The 26343-nt window shown below is 55.1% G+C and overlaps 1 protein-coding gene across 2 annotated transcripts; it reads right to left on the bottom strand.

Moving 5' to 3' along the window:
- Positions 1-898: 898 nt before the first annotated feature.
- VIPR1 (vasoactive intestinal peptide receptor 1) lies at positions 899-23195 on the bottom strand. Of its 2 annotated transcripts, none has more exons than XM_012639123.1 (12): positions 23092-23195; positions 17845-17952; positions 11893-11999; positions 10473-10579; positions 9827-9959; positions 7371-7524; positions 6764-6824; positions 6436-6502; positions 5985-6076; positions 3335-3464; positions 3070-3111; positions 899-2429 (listed from the first exon to the last, which is right to left on the bottom strand). In XM_012639123.1, the coding sequence occupies exons 1-12, from the start codon at positions 23153-23155 to the stop codon at positions 2238-2240; spliced, it is 1257 nt and encodes a 418-aa protein (XP_012494577.1). In that variant the 5' UTR covers positions 23156-23195; the 3' UTR covers positions 899-2237. The 2 variants fall into 2 exon arrangements, with proteins under 2 accessions (XP_012494577.1, XP_012494586.1); XM_012639132.1 differs by having other exon boundaries at positions 10473-10576.
- Between the last annotated feature and the right edge of the window lie 3148 nt (positions 23196-26343).

The following is a 26343-nucleotide window of genomic DNA, read 5'->3' as shown; positions in this document are numbered from 1 at the left end:
AGGGATGCTGGAATAGCTGATCAAAGGGCATTTCCCTGGGGCTGCCCAGCCCCGGGTTCACAGTCATTCTTATCCTGGCCTGATCATCCCTGTCCTGGGCCTTCAAGGGTGCTGGGTTGGAGCTGTCCTTTCATGATGGGTCCTGGGCTGGCACTGAGTAGGACAAGGCTTTGAAGGAGCCTTGTAGGCACATCTGAGACTTTGCCTGCCTCGTCTCACAACTTTTTACCAGCGTGGCATCCCTCGCCTACTCCTCCAGCAAGTTTGCAGGAGGCAGAACCCAGGGAGGGCAGCTCGGCAAGGCTTTGGAGACAGCTCTTGCCGACTGACATCTACTTCACCATGCTACCTCTCTGTCTAAACCTTGCTATTAGTTGTATTGTCTCTGTTTGGTCACTTGTGTTAATGACATTTGTGCTGTCCTCTACCTCTTCTTGGCTGAGCCCTGGGCAATGGTGACATGGTCATTCTATACCTCATTTGCTCCTTGTCTGCAGGAGTGACTGAGACCTGTGAAATACTCACAGTTAACTATATTTGGGACCACAGGAAGCTCTGTCAGATGTTTTGTATTGATCCAAGACTAGAATGATCACCTCTTGACTGGACTTAGGGATTGGGGGACATAATGGAGACCTGGTCTAACATCATCACACTCAGAAGAAAGAGAATACACCTTGAAAAGATGGGAGTTGAAGACCCTCAAAACGGTGTGCTTCTCACATGGAAATGGGTGTGTGTGGAGAGGTTCCTGTCAAAAGCCAGAGGTGTGGTGGCATCTGGCTTCAGCATTGCTATGGACACCCCTCCTTGGGGTGGGGGGAGATCACTGCAAGGTGAAAGCTGGTTCCCATTTTAGGCCACGTAAGAACATCAACCACCAGGAGAACCAAGCCAATCCAAGCCAATATTTATTGTCGCACAAGCCTGTTGCAGTCCTGAGGGGATCATCCGGTGGGGGTGTGGGTAGGAAGCCATGTGGCCACAGGGGTGAAGGACAGACAGAGGATGCCACGAACTGACTCTTGTCCAGATGATACATGAGCTGAAGGACTCCTCAGCCACACTCCAGGGAGGGTAGGGTGGAATAGGGACTCAGGAATAATGGCAGTAACAGTATCAGTGGTGATACAAATAACGAGAGGATCCAGCTGGTTACAATATATAAAAGGTAGCAGTTAAGAGTCTGTGCTTTCACCTTTCCATCAGCCAGATCTGAGTTCAAATCCTGTCTGTGCAACAGGGTGAGGTACCTGCTCTCTGTGAGACTGTTTCCTGATCCACGAAATAGGCACAGTAATTCCCACTTTGCTGGGTTGATTCAAGGATGAAGGTGCCCATGAGTGCACGTCTCTGAGTCTGGTTGCAATAGTTGGCACGTAGGTGGGCAGCCAAGGAGGGCAGCTCTTGATCCCTGTTGCTGCCACAGCCTGTGGGATGCGTATGACCGGTGTCGCTGATTGCACTTGATGGATGAAGCCAGATGGAGCTTGGAGAGCAGATAGGCTTAGTCTGAGATCTCAGCATTTGCTGGTGGCTGTCTCCTCACTTCCCAGAGGCCTCAGAGTTCCTCAGTCTGTGGGTTGCATTTTTCCAGCCACCAGACTGATGCTGGGACCACTCCACTTCGGGGGGACTACAAAGGTAGCTATGCTCCCCAAATCAAAACTCCGGACAGACTAACTCACTCACCTTGAGGAGCTGGTAGCTAAGAGGAGGGCACCCGAGGAGAGACCTGCATCTTCAGAGAGATGCCTGAATGGCAATGCTTAACCCACAGGAACTTGGCAGCGATGGTGAAACTTCAGGCACTGTCAGGGGCGGGTGGTTGTGGCGGCCTTCCGGTGCAGGACCTTTCTGCCCTCAGATCACAGCCTTGTTTGAGGGTGAGCGGTTGCTTTCCTCTGACTGGACAGAAGAGCTACCAGGGGCGGAGTCAGGATGAAAGTATGCATATTTCTCGCCCTTGATTGGAGGAGGGGGCCTCTAGAGGAGAAGTCTGATGACTAAGTCCCACCCCACATCCTCCAGGGGACATCTGCTACTTGCCTAGAAACGCAGGAGGCCGGCTCAAGGGCTGCGTTCTCCAGGAGTGTCCCGAGTGACCTGGGGGTTGGGGCAGCCTCCGAGCCCAGGGCTGGGGCTGGCCGCGCCCTGGCAAGCTCAGTCCCCAGCGCTGGCTGGGGTGGGTGAGAGGGGGTGGGAGGGGCCGCCTTGGGCTCCTGGGCTCCTGGCGGTCAGACCAGGGAGACTTCGGCCTGGAAGCTGGAGGAGCGGCGTGCGCTCGGGCTGACGCGGGTCAGCATGGACACCTGCGTGCTGCACGTGGCGCCGTTGCTGCCTCCCAACGGGTGCTGGTATTTGGGGCTCCAGCCTAGGACACCCTGCAGGTGCCAGCGCCGCCACTTCCGTCGCAGCTCCGCCTGCACCTAAGAGAGGGGAGGGTGGTCGGCCCACTGCTGATTGGGCTTCTCTCGATTTAGGGTGCGGAGCCTGCCAGTCGTATCCTCTTTGGGAAGTCTAAATGGAGAGTCCCAGATGCTGCCTTGGGCAGTGCAGAGTTGGGACTCGGTTGGGGTCAAGGTCGAATCAAGGCCTTGGAGTCGGAGGAGGTGAGAGGCAGAGAGGATCAGAGAATGCAGTCCAGGGAGAGAGTGGGATGCTGCCTAGGGGCCGCTGTACCCAGTTCTCCCTACCCTGGCCCTCCAGCTCACTTGAGCTCACCTAGGTGGATTTTTGTGCATTGTAATCAGGGCTCCACAGTGACTCAACCTTCCCTTGCAGCCCCCACCCATGCCGACTCACTCTGCACACAGCCACTTAACTAGGTGTTTGTTTCTCAAACTCTAAGGCACACACGAAACCCCAGGGGTTTTTATTAAAATGCAGATTCTAAGTCAGCAGGTCTGGGGTAGTCCTAGAGATATGAATTTTTAACAATGTCCTAAGTGACCCCGATGCTACTAGTATGAGGATCACAGTTGGAGTAACAACGTTTCACCTGTCTTGCTCTGGACCCTGGGCCTGGGAGTTCTGTTCTCTGGCCCTCAAGGTCTGGGAGGGGCTTACCTCGCCATTAAGGAAGCAGTAGAGGATGGCCACCACAAAACCCTGGGGAGAAAGGGGACAGGAGAGGTAGGTAGACAGGTCTCAGGAGCTCCCACCCCTGGCCCCACCCCCGCGTTCCCCTGGTTAAGGAAAGGGCTAAGCACAAAGTACTTAACCAATACTTATTACAGTGAAAAGACTGGAATCCGGTGGCAAGGAACCAAGGCTCCAGGTTAATCCCCTTAAAGGCCAGAGAAGAACATAGCCTTAAGTCAACAGTTCATACCTGGAAAGACCCCACGATGAGCTCAAAGACCATTTTCGCTTCAGTCTTAAAGTTGTCAGGGAAGAAGGCAAACATGATGTAGTGCACTCCAAACAGGGGGATCAGCAGGAGAGTGGACTTGGCCAGCCTCCTGGGGACAGGGGAGGGGCAGGCCATGGGCATGTGTGTCCACACGGGTGGGTACCATAGTGCCTGGCATGGGAAGCTGGGAGCACAGAGATGGGGACACTGACCAGGATGTGTGAGAATGGACTGTTGGCTCTCCAAAATATGCCCAAATATGCTCCAGTTCCAAATCTGCAGTGCCTCTGCCCTCATGCCCGCGGCCCTCGTGCTGGAGGGAAGCATGAGGGAGAAAGAAACTCCCTCTATTCTCGCTCTTTTGGAGGAAAGAGCATACAGGAGGGGCTGGTAGGGGTGATGCATAACAGTGGATTTCAGCTAATGGGGAGATGTTCTCAGGTAACAAGAGATCGTGGTTCCCCCCCTCCTGGTCTCAGTTTCCCCAATCTGTATAATGGGGTAAATGTATGCTAAACATAGTCAAATTACAGAAACAGGGGCCCACTGTAAACTTGGAAATGCTTCGGGTGCTATGAAGTGCAGTGCATTTAGGAGAGAACAATTCCCTGCTGGGAATGAGGACTTCTGGGAAGGAAGTCTTTCTAACTGGGGTACTGACCACATATGCCCAAGGCCACTTGGAGGTGATGGCTGCCCAAGTTAGTGCCTGATCACCAGGGGTCACCCAGGGGTAATCAGTGGAGCCCTCTGTCTTTGGCTTTTCTACTGTGTTCACTCCTCCAGGAGTTGCCACTTTTCTGTGGGATTGTATCCCTCTCCCTCTCCCTCCTCACGCGATGCACACACTCCTAGTATGCTCTGAAGGACCAGCTCCTCCTTCACAGCCCTGTGTGCTCAGTAGAGTGGGCATTCACTCTAAATGCCCGCGCCTCTCCCACGCACAGGGTTCAGGCCTCCCAGCCACCTGACCTCATAGCTGGTCCTGGCATGTGAGCCATGGTTCCCTGGCTGGGAGAGTTCTGGGCACGGGGTGGTTAAGGAGAGTCTCTGCCTCTATCTCTACTGCCTTGGCAGTCAGTCCAGTGAGGCCTAGCATGGGGCCTGAGGTCCCACAGCAAGCTGGCCTTGCCCCTCCCACTCCTTCCCGGACCTGGTTCCTAGTCATGCTAAGATCCTGATTGCTGCCCACCCATCCTTGGCTACAAACCTATCCTGCATGCCTGAGACTGACAGATGGAGGCTTTCTTTAAATTGAAGGCTTATGGGGAGGTGGAGAGTGGGAGCTCACAGCCTCTCCTCGAGGAGCTCCATCTCCAGCTCCCCCCACCCCCTCTGCCTGCTGACAGCTGTTTCCTTTCCATCGCACCCACATGGACCTGGCCATGACCATGACCAGCTCTCTTTGCCTCAGATTCAAGCCCTCTCAAACCTTCGTATGTTAGGGGAAATAAGGCCTCATCAGCAAAGCAGAGGATGCGGGTGCGCAGGCCAGATGTGCTACCCCTCAGCAGACTGCAGACTCCCCCAGGGCCCTTGCTTCCCAGACAGGAAGGGAAGCTCTGCCTACACACCCAGCAGGAGAGCACACTGTCACACCAGGAATGTGAGTCTTAGTCTCATCAGAGACAGTCACAGGATTCCAGAATAGAATCCTAAATCCAGCAGCTCGTGACATTCTAGCCGGGAATCTTAGAATCACAGCTCAGACTCCCTAAAGAGAAGCCAGGCCAAGAAGAACATTCTAGAACCTCAGGACTGGGAAGCCTTGTGGGGCATCCCAGGTTTGTCTTGCATGCATAGCACTGAGACTCAATCTCCTGTTCCCATCTGTGGGCATGCAGACCCTACTTGCCTTCCCACGGCCTCCCTTTTCACATTTCCATGTTTCTTTAGCTCTGCCTTCAAGCCCTGTGGCTCCCATGAAGACCTGCCTGTTTCCCCAGTCCTCCCAAGCACAGGGAAGTCCTCACACCTTTCCAAGCTCTGTCCCATGGACACTGTGCCCCCTTCTCCCTGCCCATGGTGATGTGCTCCCAAACGCTGAGGAGGGAGGAGTGTGTGTCAGTTTCCCCTTTGTAAAAAGGGGGCAATTTCACAGGAGACTGCACGGATGAAATTAGATGACTCAAGAAAACCCCTTAGCACATGCCTGGCATGTAAACTGAGGACACAGTTATTACTATTGGGGAATATTGAGTCCTGAATGTGCTGCCTCATTGGTAGGCTGGGGGTTCCCCCAGGGCATTCCTCTGCTTTGCATTTATTGCACCCCCTTTATGTGCCAGGCACATGCCAGGGACTGGGCACATGGTATGAATAAGACGCAATTTATCTCTGTCTTCTCGAGTCTCCTGGCTTGGCAGCAGATGCACACCTGGGAAGGATGCCAGGTAAGTGAGTGCAGGAGAAGCAGGCTTGAGCTCTGAGGGCAGCCTGGTGAGGGCAGGGCAGGGCTGGCGCAGGGGACACTGGTGGGCTGAGCCAGGCCATGGTGGAGGTGAGCAAGAGCAATGTGGCTTTTTGGTGACCCTGCATGTTTAGGGTAGGGGGACTTCAAGGAGATGTGGGATGGTTTGCGCACTGGGGTGGAGGTACTGGGAGGTCGGAGCACTGGGCCCACACTCACGAGTATGGGCTGCTGTCACTCTTCCTGATATCTGGGGGCTGCAGTTTCTGAACCAGGATTCGGATGATGCAAATAAACAGGATGAAGTTCACCTAGTGGGTGGGGGCCCAAGATCAGGCAGTCAGAGAGGGGATGTTGGGGTGGTCAGTCCCCTGGACTGCTGGCCTGGCTCCTTCCCCAGGGTCCTGCTGCCCCCATCTTTCCTCTTCCTTAGCTCTTCCCCTTTGGGCAGATCATCCAGGGACTCTGTTTTGCATCCCAAGGACTGGGCCCCCCAACCCACTTTCTCTAGAGGAAGAACTGGTGGGTGGGGATGGGGATGGCCCTGCATTGGGCATTTGGAAGCCTATGTTTCAGCTCTGACCCAGGCACTAATTTCCTGTGTGACCTGAGGTAAGTTGCCTCCCCCTGAGCCTCAGTTTCCCCATCTCTAAGTGGTTGGAGGCCTTACCAAGATGGAGGCGAGGATGGGGGCCTTTATGATCCACCACAATGAGGAGTTGATGGTGTCCCAGCATCTGAGCAGAGTATGGTGGGGAAAGAGAGAGAGGTTGTCCTCAGCAGAGTCAGCAGTACTCTCCCTTGTCCCCAGCTCTGCCCCCAAGCCCTTTAGAAACCACGGGCCCAGAATCTGTTGCTCCCCAGGTCCCCCTCCATCCTCCCTCTCTGGGCCAAGTGCTGTGGTTTGTCCACTTGCCAAGCCTGGGTGGCACCATCAACCCACCCAGGGGATCTGTCCCCAGTGATGGCAGCCAGGGGAGGGGCGGGTGACAGCTCACCCATAATCCTCAAAATGGATCCTGATGATGGTCCACACCATGGTGAATGTGCTGGGCACCCCTGTCAGAGCCAGAGGACAGAGAAAGAGAGAAAAGGGCATGAGAAACAGGGATAGAGGGCATGAAGGAGAGATTTAGGAGAAAGAAACAGAGAGTGGGAGGGAGAGAGAACAGGGTCGGGTATTCAGGGCTGCCATCTGTGGTTGCCTAGGTTGTTCACTGTGCAAAGATGCTGCACTGAAGGGGTGAAGCTATATGCCTGAGGGGCTGTGTCCACTCAGAGGGACAGTCTGTTTCTAATTTTGACAGAGTCACCTTGTAGATTAGCAGTGACCCTGTGTGTTTCAGGGGCTGAAGGGGAATGGAAGGACATTCACAGAATCTGTCCCATAGGTCAGCCCTGGGTGCAGCCGCTTGAGGGCACCTCCCTAGGCTCAGACATTTGGGGAACTTTTCTCAACTCTTGGCCAAGATACTTGCATACAGGCAGGACCTGCAGCCTAGCAAGATCTAAGAGTGCAAGCTGGGTTGGCACCTTCCCCCCCAGTGAGCTCCCCAGGCCTTGTCCCCTCTGTCCCCAGCCTGGAAGCCCTCCCTGGTACCATACCCCAGCCGATGAGTATGTACCCCCAGAAGTACTTCCGCTCGGAGAAGAAGGAGACGGCAAGCAGGGTGTGCAGGTAGAGGCCCTCCACCAGCAGCCAGAAGAAGTTGGCCATGACACAGTACTGGAAGAAGACCATGGCTGCCTTACAGCCCACCTGCAGGGGGAGGAGCAAACAGAGGGCTCACTGGGGCTAGAAGGGGTCTTTGACTGCCCACACCCCTGTCTGTAACAAACCTCGTTACAGTACAGCCACCTAAATCTCTTTGTTGCTTTATATTATCCCCTTGAAAATGTATTCATTAGTTTTCTCATTATCCCTGATTTTAGATCATCTGATGGTTTGGGATAAACTGGTGATTTTAATTATCCATCCATCAATTCATCATCTATCTATCTTCCCATCTATATATCTATCCACCCATCTACTTGTATAATCATCCACCCACTCACCTATCCATTTATCCATTTATTTACCCATCTATGCAGTAGACATCCATGATCAACTCATCCATCTATCCATCTTCCATCTGTGAATCCATCCCTCATCTATTCGTTTTCACCCAGCTATTAATCCTTACACCCATTCACCTATCTCTCCATTCATTTACCAACCCACCCATCCAGCCATCTATCCATCCATCCATCTATGCACCCACCCATCTAATGCATCCATTAGGGCACTCATGCATCCATCCCCTATCTACCCACCCACCCCTCTACCCACTGTCTGTCTAATCTTCCTTGCTTTATCCATCTATTCTTCTGCCTACTCAGACATTCACACATCTATTTACTCCACTATCCATCAGTCTGCCCATCCACTCACACCCCCACTCATTCATCTCATTCCAATTAGGATTGAAAGTAGCTGGAAGAAGTATGAGGGAGAATTCTTGCTCGAATTTGCAAGAGTCTGCTGAATGTGTGGGGGTGTGGACTGTAGACTACTGAGTGGGGCCCAGGTGGAAGTGTGGAGCAGAGACTGAGACTGAGAAGAGAGTAGAGGAGGGGGAAGTAGAAGTGGAGAAAAGAAAAGGGGAGGGTGGTCATTCCTCCTAGGGGTCAGGGAGACCCCTGAGTGAGGCAGTCATGGGGCTCTGGGTGTCCCATCTGGCATGTTTGGAAGGTCTCTGGGCCCTCTGTCCCCTTCCGGAAACAGCCTCCCATTTCAGATCAAGACTAGATGTCTGTAAGCCAGGGCTTAAAGCCACCCTCCTCCAGGAAGCCCTCTAGCTTCCACATCCCCCTGTACTCAGAACTCCGGTTCCCACCCTTCCTTCCTATACTCTTGGCTTTGAGACATCCTCAGACAGACACCTCCTTCCCCCACCCTTCCCCCTCCCTGTGGTTGGAAAGTCCTTCCTCAGGCTGTGCTTCAGTCCCTCTAGCTACAGGAGTGCTTGTGTCGCCCACCTTCCCCCCATTTGCTTTGCAAGAATAATTCAGCTCTTTAAGGTACAGGACAGTTACCTGTACTGTGACTTTGCCTTAGAAAAGCTTTACAGAGCTGCTAGTGAATTGGGAAGCCAGTCTCCACAAGTACCCTTAGCAAGAGCACTAGAGGCTGCAGGCTGTGCAGTGGCTCACACTGCATGTGTCTGACTTGGCTCCCAGATCCTGGGATGGATCCTCTGAGGAGCTCTGGAAATGGCCAAGGTGGGTCCCCTGGGTTTCTCTCCCCCTTGTTGAGATGCCTGTGATTCCACTATCATAGGTTCCCTCTTTGGGGAGAAGATACTGCTGACCCCTATATAGTGCATTGCCTCTGGGGTCACTCAGGAAGCAATGAGTCACCATTCCACAAGCAATGGGTGGGGGCTAGGGCCAGTCTCAAGCTCCCTGTCCTAGCTCAGGGGCACTCAGCGAGGGGCCTTTAGCTCAGAATCACTTGGAAGTGGACCCCTTAGTGACCGGCGATGAATTCCTTACATGATCCCTTAACCTTCCTTCCCTAGGAAGGCCCAGAACCTGCCTACAGCAGGGACAGAACAGAAGAGGAGGACCCACTCCAGATGGCAAGGGAAGGTCTGGGGAGTGGGAAGGGTGGCATGGTGAGCGGAGCCCTGGGGATGCAAATGGCAGAGGGCAGAGTTGGAAGGAATCTTGGAAGTCCTTGCACAGATGGGGAAACTGAGGAAGTCCTCCAAGGCCATACAGGAAGTTAGCAACTGGGGTGGGATGGGGCTCTGGGCTGTGGCTATGAAGTGTCCCATTTCCCACCTGCTTTTCTCATTGGCAGGGGCAGGTCACTGAGCTCCCAGATGGCTGAGTGACATCTGCTATTGCTGGGAGGGGAGTGGGATTTGAGGAGCTGCCAGATGGGGTTGGGTGGGGGTTTGGCCACCTTGGACTGCGAGAGAGAAAGACAGAGGGAGGGGGAAGAAGGGAAGAGGAGATTTTGGTGATTAAAGATGAGGGTGAGACTGGGGATGGTGGGCCAGGGTGGGGGTCCTCACCGAGCCCTCGGAGCAGTGGTCCAACTCCCCGCCATTGTAGAGGGCCAAGTCTTTGATGAAGACAGCGGCAGCCCTCAAGATGAAGGATATGAAGAGGTTCATGTGGATGTAGTTCCGTGTGCAGTGGAGCTTCCTGCATGGGGCAGGAAGATCTGGGAGGCGGAAGGGACCTTGCACCCCCACCTCAGCCAGCGTCATCCTATGCTCTGAGCAAGGGGTGCTGGGGAACATGTGGCCTCCAGAGTGCAGGCCCTGCCTTGAAGGGGGTCCCGTTCTGAGCTGTAGGCCTGCCCCCGGGTGCCCCATCCCCCTGTGCAGCTGGGCCTCTAAGTGCCTCACCCTTGACTGTGCCTCTCCCCGAGAAGCCTCATTCCAGGGTGCAGGCCCCACCCTCTGGTCCCCACGCCCTGCTCCAGGTGCAGGGCCATCCTGTGGGGGACCAGGCTACAGCAGATGAAACACCCTGGCCACCTGCCATCTCTAGGGAGGCTGGCCTGGCAGGGGGGCTTGGGCAGGGCTTGTGTGCTGCCCAGGGCACGGGGTGACAGTGGAGGGGGCCAGGACATGCCTGGGGCAGTTTGGGTTTGACCACTGGAATGACACTTGCAGATTTGCTTTGAGCCCCATTGCTTGGGCTGGTCCTCACCTGAACAGGCTCAGGATAGCTGTGGCAACCAGAAGGGTGGCAAGGGACAAGCTGTAGCCGATGGTGTAGCCGGTCTTCACAGAACTGTAGAACATTGTCTGCTGCTGCTGGGGGGAGATGGGTAAAGATTTGGTCGGGGGACTTGTGCAGGGGCGTCCCTGCCTTGGCAGATAAGGAGGCTGAGGCCTGGGGCTCCCAAGAGCAGCTGAGGGGCACCCTTTCATCCCCTGACCCCCTAACAGCCCAGTTTGCACGGACAGGACAGGACCGCATGTCAGGGCGGGAGTGGGGGTTGAATTCACTCTGTCCTTGCTTCTTCACGAGGGGTAAGTCAGTGAGGGAAAGAGTGACGATCTCACACATTCCGTGTGCTCATTGGTTCCTTCTGCAGCTCTGTGCCAACTCTGGGCTCAGCACCCTAGGGGACCCCCACATGAGGCCCTCTCTCTGGAGGTGCACAGGGAATGCAGAATGTTAAAGACGACACTGGGGTGAATTTCCCACTTTGGGCTCTCAGGGGCTGGGGTCAGCAGGATGAGGGCAAAATGGCCTTTCTAGGGGAACAAGGCTGGGCCCCAGGGGCTGCTTGCTTGGTCCCTCTCCCAATGCCCTCCCCATGGACACACGGGCAACTCAATAGTCACCCGGGCAAGCCCCTCCTTCCTCTCCCTTCCACACCCTGCCCGAGCAGAGGCAAGTGGTTAAGAGGGATTTAGGGGAATTAGGGCCTAAGGCCCCAGTGGGCTTCAAAGGCCTCTGAGAAATTGCTGCTGCCTTGCGGGGAGCGAGAGCCCTGTGGGAGAAGGGTGGCTGAGCGTGGGGCGGATGTCATCACAGACAGACACATGCATTTATACCCCAAAGCAGTGAGGGGCTCCTAGCTGAGGACCCCAATTATACTCTAGCCTCCCCATCAATATTATTATCTGGCTCCCCAGGTCCTCACAGAGACCACCTATGCTCTACCTGCTGCAGAGGCAGATCCTTGTCCTGGGACTGAGGACAACGGGCCCTGTTCGTGTCCCTGCTTTTGAGTATCTGAGGCTGTCTCTTTCCAGGACCTCAGTTTCCCCTCTGGATGTGACAGGATGGTATCTGCCTGCCTTGCCACCTCCAAGACGGGGGAGGGGCTCCCACAAGCCAGTGGGGGGCCCAGCCTGGGGGTGCTGCTTTTGCTTTTGCTGCTCTGGGGACTCCCTCCCATGCGTTATCCTCATGAAAGCCTCCTCCCACTCCCTGTCAGGGGCAGCCAGGGGATAAGCCCCCAGAAAGGCAGGCCTGGAGAGGGAGGAGGCTCGAGGAGGGCGGACCCCAGGAGTCCTGGCTCCCACAGAGACAGCAGCCGTCTGTGGGCAAGGGTGAAAGGCACTTAGGTGGGCCAGGTGCCGTGCAGGTTGGGTAGGGGTGCGCTGAGGCCCACCTCATGCAAACTTGATGCCTTGTCATCCAAGCCACAGGCAATGGGGTAGGGGCCAGGCTCCAGGTGTGTCCAGCCTTCATCGGTGCAGCTGCGGCTCACGTTGCGGCCTGGGTGGAGGGCAGGGGCAGGGAGGAGGGAGAGCTGAGGCCGGGAGCAGGGTCCCTGGAGTAGGCTGCAGAGACCTGGCTATCTCTGTGCTTGGCACAGGGCAGAGAACTCAGCCCTGTTCCCCCCAGCCCTGGTGCCGTCAGGCTCCAGCTTCCTGGACCCCAACACCCAGGGCACCATGGGGGCACCTGGGGCAGGGAGAAGCCCCTGCATGACTGCCAGGGGACCCTCCTGCACAGATGACAGAATGACAGCAGACATTCCTGGGCTCAGTCCTACCCCTGCCATGGTCTGAACCTGACCCCAGGTACAACATAAACTCTGAGCCTTGTCACAGACTCTGCCTGGCCTTGTTGCAGAAGGATCCTTGATCCTTGACCCTTGCCGTGAGCCGAATGCTGACCCTTGTTGCAGGGCCACGGCTGGGGTGGGGGCGCATGTCTGCCTCAGCCTGTGGGGCTGGGTTTCCTCCCACACCCGGCGGGGCTCAGATGTGCTGCTGGAGAGGCCCCCCAGGTGTGGCTATGGGTGTGGGTGGGGGCTGGAGGATACGGGTGCAGATCTGAAATCCTCTTAAGTGGAGAAGCAGGCAGGTCCCGCAGGAGCACCCACCCCAGCTGAGGGGTGTGAAAGGGGAACGGAGCAGCGCAGCACTGCAGGAGCTTCGGGGAGAAACCAGCTGAGGCTGGGGCTACAGGGCAGCTGCACTCTCCACTGTCCTCGGAGGCTCGAGGCCGCAGCAAAGGGACAGGACCACTCAGGGGGCACGTGGGCGAGGGGTACAAGCAAGGCTCCCCACTCTCCAGCCCCAGGGAGTGTCCTCTCCCCTGAGGGAGGGGAGGGGTTGAATAGGCAAGGGGTGAGCCAGAGAATAATCTCCCTCTCCCGTCCCAGTGCTCATTCATCACCAGCACTGTCACCACCATCGTCAGCTTCATCGCAATGACTTTTGAGAACTTGTCACGTGTCAGTGCTGCACAGATCACTTGAGGCACATCCTATTTAATCCCCTCAACCATCCAACAAGGAAGGTAAGTGCATTTCACAGCTGAGAAGTGGTGGTCCCAAGAAGTGGGTCACTTGCCCCAGGCCACACAGAGAGGACAAGATAGAGCTGGTTTGGTCTCTAGCTTGGCCTCGCCTGCTCTGAGGTGACCTGAGGACTTACTTTGGTGTCCTGACGCAGAGCTTTGGGAGGGGTCAAGGTGTCCTGTGAGCTCAGGGAGGGTCACTGTGCACATGTGTTTGATACTTCCAAACTTTGGCCGTGTGCCAGGAATATATCCGATGGTTCCATATTCACTATTTCTGTAAATCTTCCTGGCATCCCTTTGAAGGAGGTCTTATCACCCTATTTTATGGCTGATAAGGGATGGCTTGGGCTGGGGGAGGACAGCCAGGAAAGAGCAGCTCAGAGCTGGCTCTATTTCCACTGTGTGGCCCAGGGAAGGCCGGAAGGACCTTGCTGAGGAAGGGGCATTGGGCTGGGCCAGTTTCCTGCCTTGGCAACCCCTTTTCTGCCCGGGGTTCCCAACCATGCTGCTGCAAGAGGCTCCAGGGTGAGGAGAAGGGTCTTCAGCTGCCCCTACCCAGCCCTCCCAGCTTCCCACCGTTGCAGCCTGAGGTGGGCCTGGCTCGGATCCCTCAGTCCAGCCCCTCTTCAAACTGCAGGCCTGGCCCCAGCCTCAGCTCTCAGGAGCTCACGCAGGCCATGAGGCCACAGCTCCACCCGGGATCTGATTCTTTTGGGGACTTCCCCCGACTAGGCGCGGGTGGGTCGAAAAGAGGGATAAGACCCAAATCAATCGGCCTCGAAGCTGGGCTTCTAAAGCTCCAGGCTCCATATTCTCCAGAGGGACCAGGGCTTCATGAGGCCAGGCACTGTGACAAAGCAAGCACCTGGTATCGTGAATTACGCTAGCAGCATAACCGCTGTGACTCATCACACCTACACAACCTACATGGCAGCTTCACACACTGTGTGTGTGTGTGAGTGGGGTGGTAGGGTAAACATTAATGTGTTAAGGCTAGGGATCAGGAGTTTTCATTAGTCCCACTAAAAGGTGGGGATCCCCAGGCTAAGAGAAGTGAGGTGACTTGCCCATGGTCACAGCAAGGAAGCAGCAGGCCTGGGATGCAGACCAGGACTCTAGATCTTGCTGGGCTCCCAGCAGTGGCCAAAGGGGCATCCCTGGAGCCCCAGCTGCTGTAGATGGTGGGGCAGGAGAGGGGATAAAGGGTCATCTTCAGGGCTAGATGGCCTCTTTGGAGAGCCCTGGGACTGTGGTCCAGGCCTCAAAAGTGAGCTGCTCTCAAGGAGATCTCAAAGGCTGTCACCGTGGGACCTGGAGAAGCAGCCAAGAGTTTCTCTCCAGGCTGGGCCTGGGAACCTGCAGGCCCTGTGTCTGTGGAGGGGGATATGGAGGGCAGGAGGGAGGTGGCAAGGGACTTTAACCCCATGCTGGGAGGGACACCTCCATTCTCCCAGTCTCCTCCCACTCACCGTGTCTCAAAGAGCAGTCATGGGCCCTGCTCCTCCCTGGGCTTCTCCACCTCCTGAAAAGCACCACTCAGTGACTGGAGCCAGAAATTGGGGGAACATTCTCTCTCCACTCCCCTTCCCTCTCCCCGATCTGCCACCAGTCCTGTCCCAGCCTCTCTTCCCTCAACACCACCACCATCTCATTTTCCCTGTATTAGGTGGAAGCCTCTGGATGAGTCTCCCTGCTTTCCTACACACCCCCCCAAGCAGCTCCGCACCCTGAGATAGCTGGGAGGATTGTTCTAGCACCCAGACCTGACCACGGAGCTCTCCTGCTGAAATTCCTCCCACGCGCCCCATCCCAGCCAGAAAGGGCAAGCTTCTTAGTTGGCACGAAGACTTCCTTATCCATGGCATCGTGACGCAGGTGGTGGGGAGAGGAGGTGTCCCATAGACTCCACAGACATGGTGAGAATAGATGTCTATTGAATTTTCTCAACCAAAATAGGCAACCCACTTTTTATTCTAAAAAAAAGTCTCTTTATACACTCTCACTGCAGGTATGAGTAACAACAACAACAAAAAATGTCTCTCTAAATATTTGAAGGTAAAAACACCACAGACAAAAGATCTGCAGACTACAAATTAAAGAAATAAGCCACCATGAACTCTTTGGTGACTTCATGAACATTCCCTTGCCTGGCCGGGCCACCTCCTCCAGGTGTTTCATCCACCCCGGGTAGATGACTTCTTTCTAACCCCCCATGATTTTTATCATCTGTAAGCTTTCCTCAGCTTTCCCTGTAGAATCAGGTCTCTTCCTGGGGGGATACTCCTTCCCCAGTCCTGTTATCCAAAGTTGTGGGAGTCGGGGTGGGTATTATCCTACCCTACACTTGCAAACTTCCCTCTTTGGAATTGAGGGAATTGTTAGTAATTACTCAGGAAAACACCCTCTTGCCTCTACATTTTGAAACCCTAATCACAGTCTCCTATTTCTCTCCACCATTTTCAGAGACTAGGCCCACCAAGTATAGCTGTGGAGGTTGTTCACTGCACAAGGGCATCTGGCTGATGGCCTTGGGGGCGAAAATCTACTTCATATTCAGCTTGCCACTGTGTGATGTGGGCTCTAGTGAGAGGTTGATTCCTCCTGAGGAAGGGCTGACTTTTTCTCATCTGCACCAAGGCACCGAGTGGATCCCATTGATGCTGGCAGCCTCAGGGTTAGCCAGACTGTGGGCTGGAGTCCAGGTTCTCAAGTGAAGGAGCTACCTTGACACATTCCAGCAGGGACAAAAGGAAGAGCCGTTGGGAGGAATGCAATTAGCAGAGTATCAGGGAGGAAGGCAATTAGCAGGTGCTTCCAGGGATCTGAGAGAAGGCTGGTTCCCAGGCTTTGCTGATGGTCTGAGCTGTGCGACCTGCCAGGGGAGCTCCTCTCTGACCTTCCCAGACACTGGGTCCCCCTGGTGCAGGGCTGGGCTAGGTGGGCATTGGCCCGGACCATGGCATGGCAGTGACTGTTCCCAGGCTCCTCAGGAGGGCTTTGAGGTCTGTCCTTCACCAGTGAGGTCACAATACCAAGCACTGGGGGGAATAACTGGTCCACCCCAAAGAGACCATTTGGTCCACCTCCCACCCCAACTTTACAGAGAGACTGGGGTCCAGGGAGGAAAGGCCGATGAGTGAGAGACACTCTAGTCTTTCTGCTCACCCCTTGAATCCTTATCTAGGGTTTGCTCCTCATAAGTCCTCCCCACCCAGACCTGTTCCTCCCTCAGTCCTCCCCACTCAGACCTACTCCTCATAAGTCCTCCCCATCCAGACCCACTCCTCCCTCAGTCCTTCCCACTCAGTCCTGCTCCTCCCTCAATCCTCCCTACCCAGACCTATTCCTCCCTCAGTCCTCCCCACTCAGATCTACTCCTCATAAGTCCTCCCCATCCAGACCCACTCCACCCTCATCCCTTCCCACTCAGTCCTGCTCCCCCCTCTGTCCTCCCTACCCAGACCTGCTCCTCCCTCAGTCTTTCCCACTCAGTACTGCTCCTCCCTCAGTCCTCCCTACCCAGTCCAGCTCTTTCTTCCCCTCCAGCTCATTAAACCTAGACCTGGGAGGGGGGCACACTTGATTCCTCCCTCCCCCTTGCTTGCCCCCAAGCCCTCCATGGATCAATCTCCCATTTTTCTCCTCCACCACGCTCTCTACCAGAATCCAAACCATCATCCTTGCTTGCCTGCCTTCTGATTGGGTTTCCCATTTATACTCCTAGAATCCTTCCTTCTCACAGAAACTAGAGTGATCAGTTAAAACCTAAATCGGCCTGTGTCAGTCCCCTGCTTAAAACCCGCCAGAAGCTTCTCACTGGACTTAGGAAAAAACGCAAGTCCTTACCTCAGTCTGGAACGCCCTGTATGGCCTGGCCCCCATCCCGTCTCTCCCCTCCTTGCCTCCCCTGCGCTCTCTCCGCCTCAGCCACACTGGCCCTCCTGGAGTTCCCTGAATGCCTGTTCCACGGGCTATGGGTTCTCTCTCTCCATTGTCGCCCTGCCTAGGATCTTTGCCTGGTGGTTCCTTCTCACCTCCAGGTCTTTGGATGGCACCTGAGGTGTCTGTCACCTGCGCAGACGTGTTCATGAACACCGGCCCTTATGTCGTTCCCACCCTCCTTTTTCCCTCCCCCAGCACTTTTTATTATTTGGGATACATTTGTTTGTTTTCTTACTAAACATCTCTCCAACTAGAACGTTAGCTCCGAAAGAGCAGCCTAGGGGGCTATTTTACCCCCTCCCCACCGTGCTTGTGCAGCCCAGTGCCTGGCACCCCAGGGGTGCTTCACTCGCTGCGTGACAGAATGACCCAACGTGTGTTGCAAGCCTCTTTAAGGCCTAGTGTCAAGAAAGCCCACTTCCTGAAGGGGCTCCCCATTTTCTGCCTCATATGGGAACATTCATCTAAGCAGAACATGACGGCGTGTGTAAGCAAAGCCGTGCTGCGGTTTCGGAGCCCGAGAGCTCACTGGCTCCAGGCCGCGAAAGACTGAATCATGACCAGCCCAAGGCAACGGGAACATGGGAGCCATAATGTAATCAAGTGCCTGTCAGTCAATCAGTTATCCATTGTTGAGCAAATATTTAGCAAGCCTTTCCCACGTGCTTATCTTTATGTGAAGAGCTAATCAAATCCCATGAGTCCTTCAGAGACCCAGTGCCGTGCCTTCTCTGCCAGGGAGCCCCCCCCAGGCTGCAGCCCCTTTGGCCACTTTCCTTTGCCTTCCCTCCTCCTTGAGAGGTAAGTCCCCACTCCAGCTGGCCGCTCACATCACCCCAGCTCCCTCCCTTCAACCCGGGGCGCTTACCTTGAATGGGGGAGAAGAGCCTGAAGATGGGGGGACAAGACAACACAACCACCTGGCCGTGAGGGGTGGCTGGCCAGCAGGTGAGGTTGTCCCACATCTTGCTGCAGCCTGTGGGGTGAAGGCAGAGGACACAAGTGTCAGCACGGTCACCAGGTGCCTCCAGCCCTGGGGCCTGAGCCCAGAGGCACCCACTCTCTTCCTCCTGCCACCAGGCTCCCATCTGAGACTCAGGTCTGAGAGGGGAGGCACAGCCCTGCCCAAGCTATACTGGGCCTGTCTTGGCAGGGAGACAGAGAGAGGAGGCACGACTATAGCTCCTTGGTCCTCAGTGAGGGATGGAGCATCCCCCGCGGTGTTTTGAACACTGGCGGGGGTTTTATTTGTTGCAGCGAGTGGGGGACCTCACCTGGCATCTGATGGGCAGGCAGCAGGGATGCCAGGCAGGCAAACTGGATAGTCCTGCACAGCGAAGAACTGTCTCACACTGCGTGGCTTTCAGACGAGCCACCGCAAACGTGTGTAGATGAAAACCTTTTGCAACGACCACGGCCTGGACTCTTACTCATTTCACATATGAACACAAGGTAGTTACTGCACAGGTTTGACATACATGGAGTTTTCCAGGAATGCAACCACTGAGTAAAGGGAGCCAAGACTGTGCTTTGTTTTGTTCGGAATTTTACTGAGAGTTGTTCAATGTTTTGGAAAATCGTGTTACCTACAGCAGAGCTGCCTATAATATTTGAGTCACTGATACAGCCACCCGCACATGTCGATCTACATTTATAGGTCTCACATTCCCGGAATTTATATTTATAGATACAACCTACAGACTACATCTTCTTTTAGTGCAATCATGCCTGAACATGCACATGGTATTTTATTAGAAATTACGTGCCTTTTAATTATTCTTTCACATTATAGCTAGAACACCATTTTTTATAAAAGTGAATGCGTATGTGTCCTGAATTTCATTTTATGATAGTAAAGGAGGCATTAGAAAATGTCTGTTATAAAAACAAGGTGTTGGGCCGATGAGTATATTGGGGTACAGCTAGTTCTTCAGCAACATAGGTGCTCAGCAACCCTGGGCAGCAAAACTCAGACTGTGAATTGTGACAGTGTGGGTGTTGTCAGAGAGCAAGTTCAGAGAAAACTGTGCACAGGCTGTGTTCGGCACCATGTAGCTATTCGCCTTGCAGAGCCTGGCCAGGGAAGGGTGCTCAGTGGGGTCCCTAAGGGTCTACTCTAATAGGCAGATGCAAATGCCATGCTTTTGTCCATTCAGGAGCTGAGTGCCCCTGGAGGACTAAGACTACTCTGGATCCCTTCCCTTGAGGGAGGCTTAATTGTCTCTTTGCAATCCTGCCAGTCCTTAGATTTGCTCAGGAAACCCAACCCCTGAGCCAAAGTCAATGCCAACTGGGCCAAGTCCAGCCCAGCCCAGGTCCGAAGGTTCATGAGTTCCCAAGAGGGGAGCCTGGGAAGAGGAGGTGGAGGGATATCCTCACTTGGGGAGCAGCCTCGGGACTCTGCGTGCTGGAGCGGGCTGGCAGCGGGGAGGGGTACCTTCTGGGGCTGCAGCAGTCAGGTGGTACCTGCAGCTGAAGGCTGAGGAGGAGACCTGCATCCTCAGGGCCTGGTCAGAGAGCACAGCCTCCCTTCCTCGCGGACCCCAACCATCTCCACCCCAGCCTGTCCTGAGGGCTCTGTGGTGTCATCCTGGCTGCTGGTCCCTCTCCCATTCTGTGCCAACCTCTCTGGAGGCCACGTAGGGGCCCTTCAGACCAGTCAAATCCTGCTCATGGTTCGAGACTCTGTTATTATAATAATATTAGCAAACGCTTACACAGACTTTGTGTGTTCCAGGCACTGCTCTAACCTCTTTATTTTTTATTTGTTTATTTTTTTTGAGACAGAGTCTCGCTCTGTTGCCTGGGCTAGAGTGCCATGGTGTCAGCCTAGCTCACAGCAACCTCGAACTCCTGGGCTCAAGCGATCCTTCTGCCTCAGCCTTCCGAGTAGCTGGGACTACAGGCATGCGCCACCGTGCCCGGCTAATTTTTTCTATATATTTTTAGTTGTCCAGCTAATTTCTTTTTATTTTTAGTAGAAACAGGGTCTCATTCTTGCGCAGGCTGGTCTCCAACTCCTGACCTTGAGCGATCCTTCCGCCTTGGCCTCCCAGAGTGCTAGTATTACAGGCGTGAGCCACGGCACCTGGCCTAACCTCTTTAAATGAATGACTTATTTAACTCTTCTATTTCACAAGGGAGGACACTGAGGCACAGAGTGATCAGGCAACTAGCCCAAGGTCCCACCGCTGGTGAGTGGCGCAGCCTATGCACAGGCTCCCTCTCCTCCGGGCCAGAAGGGCTCGATGTCATTTCTCTGGAAATTTTGCTGCTGCTGGACTTTGTTTACTCTTCTCTGACAGTGCTGGGCACACCCTGTTTTGTAGCCAGCTATTGTGTCTGGGTCCCTGCCAGATTTTGGGCTCTCTGAATCTCCAGCCACCAGCACACGTTGGGGAGTAGATTTGGGGCTGGGTCTCTGCCTCTGAGCTCTCCTTCACCAGGGGTGGGATGGAAGAGAGGGGGACTGTGAACTGTGCTGGGTCAGTGAGCAGGGCAGTAGGCAGGCCAGGGGAGCCAGGGAAGAGAGGCCAGTCTGGGGGACGTGGTCAAGGGAGATCCCGCAGGAGGCAGGGCAGGGCTGGTTTGCTGAGGCAGCTGGGTTGGGGTGACAGCAGTAGAGGGGGTAATAGCCATGAAAATGTTTAGTACCTGGACTGGTCTGTTGTCCTGGGCTGGGCTCTGGGAGTATTTTGGGTGTGCTCACCCCAGGGAGGCCCCATAGGCTCCATCACACACGTCACCAGGCCCATAGAAATGCAGGGCACAGGCTGGCTGTGTGTGCCCATTAGGGCTGTGACCCCAAAAGGAAAGCCCAGCCCTGAGCCTGGGGTGAGGGATGGCGAGGCCAGGTGGGGTGGGCTTCTGCAATATCATTTCACAGACTTATGTGCACACAAACACACACACTGACATGTACTTCCAAGCACATGGAACCCCATACACACATGCAAACATACATACATGTACACTTATCTGGTCACAGAAAGACCAGACATAAGCAAACGGGCACACAGAAACACACAACTCACAGAGACATACATGCATAGAGACAGACATGTCTGGGCATACCACCAACACTCACACTGGTGGACACACTCCCAAACCGACACAGCACACCAGGCAGGCACGCCTAGGCATGTGCAGGCCTAAAGAGACACACACTCCTGATTCACAAAGACACTCAAAGTCAGACACAGAGTTACAGACCCCAGAGGCACAGACACCGCCCTGGACAGACACAGGCCAGGAGCACACACCTGGTTGTGCACGAACACACACAGAGCCCCACACAGGGTTATGGGCAGACCCATGGCCCCTGACCCATGCCTGCTTCCTCTGGATCCCACGCTGCTGGTGACAGGGTGTTGGCACCCAACAGGCATGCTGTGCCAGCAATGACCTCATCAGAATCACGAGGGTGGCCTGCCCCAGGGCCTGGGAGGTGCTGCAGTGAGGCCTAGAATCTGGGGTCTGGGCTTCTCAGGGCTGCCCATAATCCCACCATTGGGGCCTACCAAGGCCTGTCTAAAGCCGGGACTGCCCCCTGCCCTGGCAGGGTGGGCTGGGGCATGTAGGTAGTGGCAGGTCCAGCCACCCCTTGACCCAGGCCTCAGTCTCTGGGCCCCAGGAAACAGGGGGCTGTCCTGCCTTGAGACTCATGGGAGGCAAAGCCTCTCTGTAAGGCTAAACACACTTACTTATGGTGCAGGAGCCAGAAAACTGGGTACCTGGGCTAAGAAGAAGGACCCAGGGGGGATCACAGAACCGTCAGCCTCAGAAAGGTGTCAGGGGAGCCTGGGAGCTGGGAAGACGTAAAGATGCTCCTTGCTCCTGAGCAAGGCTGTTCCCTAACTGAGCTCAGCCTCGGGGCATGGCCTGGGATGGAGGCCCAGAGCAGGCACAGCCACCTCACTGCCTCTAGCCCTGAGGTGCCAGCCATTCCTCCCCATCATGAGCCTTGAACCTGACACCCACCTCCCACTTCCCACCTTCCCAGCCTCTCTGTTTCTCCAAACCGTCCCACCCCTCTAAGTCTGGCTCAAGTGGCACCTTTCCGAGGAACTCCTCCCCTTCTCACCCTGGGCTGCTAAGTTAGGGGTAATGGCCCTACTGTCTGGTCTGGGAAGCTGGTACCACCCCTCACATTGCCAGGCTGGAGCTTTCCCAGACCCCCGAGGGAGTAGGTGGCGACCCCGTGTGCTCGGCCTCTGGGGCTGACCTTGACTCGGCTAATCAGCAGGATAATGAATGAGCTGACGGTTTCTCTGGCCTGCTGTGTGTGGGTTGGGAAGGCGAGGCCAGTGTGTGCACCTATGTAGGCCTAGGGGCCTGCATGTGTGTGTGTGTGTGTGTGTGTGTGTGTGTGTGGTGTCACCATAAGTCCTATGGGTGTCCCGTGGCAGAGCCTAGGCTGGAGAGGAAGGAGCTGAACCTCCCTGCCCATGCCCCTATGGTGAGTATTCCAGACCTGTCGGACTAGCTTGGTGCCCCTTCTTGCTCTGGACTGCTGAGTTGGCTTTAAGTTCCATGTGGTCCCTGTGGGAGTCACACACCGTGACCAAATGTCCCCTGCTCTTCCTCTGAGATGCTAATATAGTACAGGAGCTAATCCAGGAGTGTGAGGTTCTGGGGCCAGTTGTCCCCATCCCAGCCCCGCTTTGGGTGGGGTGGGGGTCCTGGAGCTTGCCTCCTTTCATTGCCCATGCCCCCTCACCCCCCCACGCAGCACCCTGGGCCTCCCATCTGGGTGGGCTGGCGGCCATGGGCATCATCTCCATTTTTCCTGGAGAAGAGGCATAGGGAGCCCCGAAGGCAGCTGGTTCCATGCACTTTTCAGAACCCCAGTTTAGCACGTCCTCCTCAGCTGATGCTGGGACCTCCCCAGACCTGGGGCGGGACGATGGGGACGTGGAGGCCAGTCAGCCCCTTCCTCCTTCCATTCACCTCCCCCAGGCCCTCCTCACCAGCAAGCAGCTCTGTGGTGTGATCCCTGTCCTGGGATCTCATTCAACAAATGTGGAATGAATGTGACTTGGGTCGGGGCTCACGAGGTGAGGAAACACGGGTCCCACGGGGGTCTGAAGCTCCCCTCCTCCCACAGCGGCCTCACCTGCTGTGGTCTCGTTCTCCAGCTGGGCCTCGTCCAGACACTGCTTGTGCTGCACCTCGATCATCTGCAGATAGTCACACTCCTGCTGCAGGGTGGCTGCCTGGCCGCCCTGGGGGACAGAGACAGGGAGGGGCTCATCAGCCTCGGCCACACACTCAGGGGTGTGGGGCCAACCAGGCCCCAGTCACTGTGCTGAAACTGCTCTCACTCTGGAGGGACCCAAGTTCAACTGAACCCCAATTCCAACCCCAGACTGAAATCTGATCTAGCCTGACTGAAACCTGAACCTGACCTGGATCTGACCTCAAGCAGTTGTCCACTGTACCCAAAGCCGGCCTCACCTTGAGGGCCCTGTCATGGCTTCTTAGTGGCTCCCCCAACAGTGCTGCAGGTATAACAATTCTGTTTCTTTGTAGGTGGCACGACCCAGACAGAGGCAAGAGGGCCTCTCCTTAGAGCCCTGAGCTGGCCCTCTGTACTCTGCCGCTCTCCAGCTTGGCTTGGGAGTCCTCTCTCCCTGCCTCAGTCTCCCTGGTTGGGTGGGGCCCAGCTAGCACTACCCTGTTGTGGGGAAGTAGATCCTGGCCTCTGGTTCCTGGGGCCAGCCCTGGGAGGAATCCAGGAGTCCGGCTGCATTTTCTAGCCTTTGTCTCCACTCCAGGAGCCTGTGCTCTGTCCCCTGGGTTTCTGGGCTGGGAAGGGGACTCTGGCCCTACTTGCCCAGATCTCACCTGCCTCCTTCGTAGCTTCTAAATAATTCAAGCTATACAAGATCTAACGGGGGTGGGGAAGTTTAAGGAAGTAAAAGAGGCCTCTCTAGGACCCCACCAGCCCTCCCCTGCCCCGAGAAGGTGGGCAGAAAGGATGGAAAAGCCCAAGCTTCTTCCTTCTCTACCTCTGGGCCCTGGCCAAGCATCAGGGGTGGGGCCAGATCCTTGTGACAGGGGACGCTGGCTTTCGGGAAGACATGTGAGTGGGGGGGATGGCTGTCCAGGAACAGTCAGAGAAAGCCAGGCCTTGGCAACTCTTGGGTGGGGAAGGGCAGGTGAAGGCCTCCACGAAGGAACTGTGGAGCTGGCGGCAGCTCTTTTTTCTCTCACTTTAGGAAAGTGGCTTCTGGCCCTGGCAACCCCACATCAGTTTCCTCATCTCTGCCTGGGGAGGAGAATGTCACAGTCCCTACCAGGGCCATAGGAGAGGGTCCAGCAAGACCTCTCCAGAATCATACATTCTCAGTGTCCCTCCCACCTTGGCTCTTGCCTCCCTGGGCCTCAATCCCTCCCCTGCTGACTTAGGGTTTCTTACAGTGGGTCTGTGGGAAGAGCACAGGTAGGGGGCTTCTCCTCATTTCCTTCCTTTAAGGGGGCCCCGCCTGGCCCTAGAACCAAAGTTCTTAGCACTTTGAACCTTGCTCTGTGTAAGTCAGCCCCATTGTGGGCTCTGCATCCCAGGTGGCAGTGAGCTCTCCGTTGCTGTGGAGGGAGAGAGGTCCAAGCTGAGGCCGGACACCACAGTGCCCAAGAGGCCACACAGTTAAGTTCCTGCCACCTCCACAGCTCCCCCACTCCCTACTGAAGGCTTTGGTTGGGCCTCATTGTCTCACAGGTCCCCTGTAGTCCAACTTTGCCATATGCAGATAACACCATGGCAGACCTAGGCCAGGTCTAGGGGAAGAACTCCTTGCCCAGGGCTCCTCTCAGACTTCACCATCCAGACCTCACCTGCCCATGTGCCAGTAGCCTGAAAGCCACACAGCGAACATGGGTTCTGTCTTGGATCTTTAAATTTATCAGCCAATTGGGGTAAAGACATTAACTGGTGAGTCATTTAAAACTTGGCATACTAAAGTAACACAGATCTGTTATGGAGCGGATATAGTTATTAATATTTGTATAACTGTTAAAAGAAAAGAGACGAGACTTAAAGGAAACTCTGTGCCTGTGGTTTCTCTTTGGGGTCATGTGCTTCCCCTCTTTCCCATAGGGCACTCAGCTGAAATGCTCAACATGCTCTGTCTTGAGGGGTCTGTTTCTGGCTTCTTCAAGTGTAGGGAAAAGAATGGCCAGGTGGAAGTCAGAGGTGGCTTCTGGAAGAGGAGCCTGGGGACTGGCCACCTGAGCTTGTGTCCCACCATTGGTCTGTTTTGCTTGTCTTGGAGCACACTTCTCCCCCAGGTACCTTCCCGGCTCTGTTGTCCACCAGCAACGGGTTCTTTCTGCTTTCTGGCCCCTTCCCAGCCTCTCCTGATCCTCCTGCCCATTCCACCTCCCATCACACTGCACCATGAAAGCAGGATGGTTGGTAGTGGACGTCTACTGTTTCCGCCTTCCACCATCCTTTACTCCCCTCTGGTGCCATGTCCTCACCTCTGTCGGGGAAGCTGCCTTCTTCCCTACTGCCAGTTCATGGGGGTCTGATGAACCCTCTTCCAGGAGATTGACATGTGACCAAGACTTAAGTCAACCAGAGCATTCCAGGCCACAGTGCCTGGCACATGGCCCGAGTCAGGCTACTCAGAGCCAGGAAGCTCACCCCTGGGACTTTGGATTAAACAATTAGGCAAGTGGATTTGTTTTTTCCCACTGGAGTGGAAACCTTACAGGATGCAGGGGCTGGAGCTTCTGCTGCCATCTTGTTGACAAGTGAAATGATAATGAAGGCCACACAGCTGAAGGCAGAATAGAGAGCTGGAGAAAAACCAGGCCCTCTTCACATGGTCTGAGGACCTGAATACAGCCATGCCTGAAATCAGCTCTGCTTCCAGCAACATGAGCCAATGCCTTTCTTTATGGCTTGAGTCAGTTGAGTTTTATATCCCTGTAACTAAAAGTGTCCAGCCTTATGAGCTAAGAAATAACAATGGATAACCTCACTTTCTGGGCCCTCATAAGCTAGGGCTATGGCCATGTGGTTTGCCAAGAGATATTTCTTTCCCAATCACCGTAGGCACCTAGGGTTTTGGCAGCTTTTGCTTCCCACTCTCTGAGGGTAGAAGGTGTTGCGTCAGCTTCTCTAGCCAACTCTGCTTCCCTAGCAGCACAGCTACAGAGCCCTTCCTGGGGGGCAGTTCACAGAGAAGGGAGGGGTGGCCATAGGAGACTAGGGTGTCTCTGAATAAAGTGGGGGTGGTCTGGAAGATGAGCTCTGTCTTTGCCACAATTTATTTGAGTGCTGGACCCCTCTGGAGAGGGGTAGAGGAAATGGAGACCCAAAGAGGGACCTGAGGTCACTCAGCAAATGCACATTCCCAGA

This window comes from Propithecus coquereli, unplaced genomic scaffold, assembly GCF_000956105.1.
Source record: "Propithecus coquereli isolate 6110/MARCELLA unplaced genomic scaffold, Pcoq_1.0 Scaffold1, whole genome shotgun sequence".
NCBI classification, from domain to species: Eukaryota; Metazoa; Chordata; class Mammalia; order Primates; family Indriidae; genus Propithecus; species Propithecus coquereli.
The sequence above is the reverse complement of the archived record's forward strand: the minus strand, read 5'-3'. Positions and strand labels throughout refer to the sequence as shown.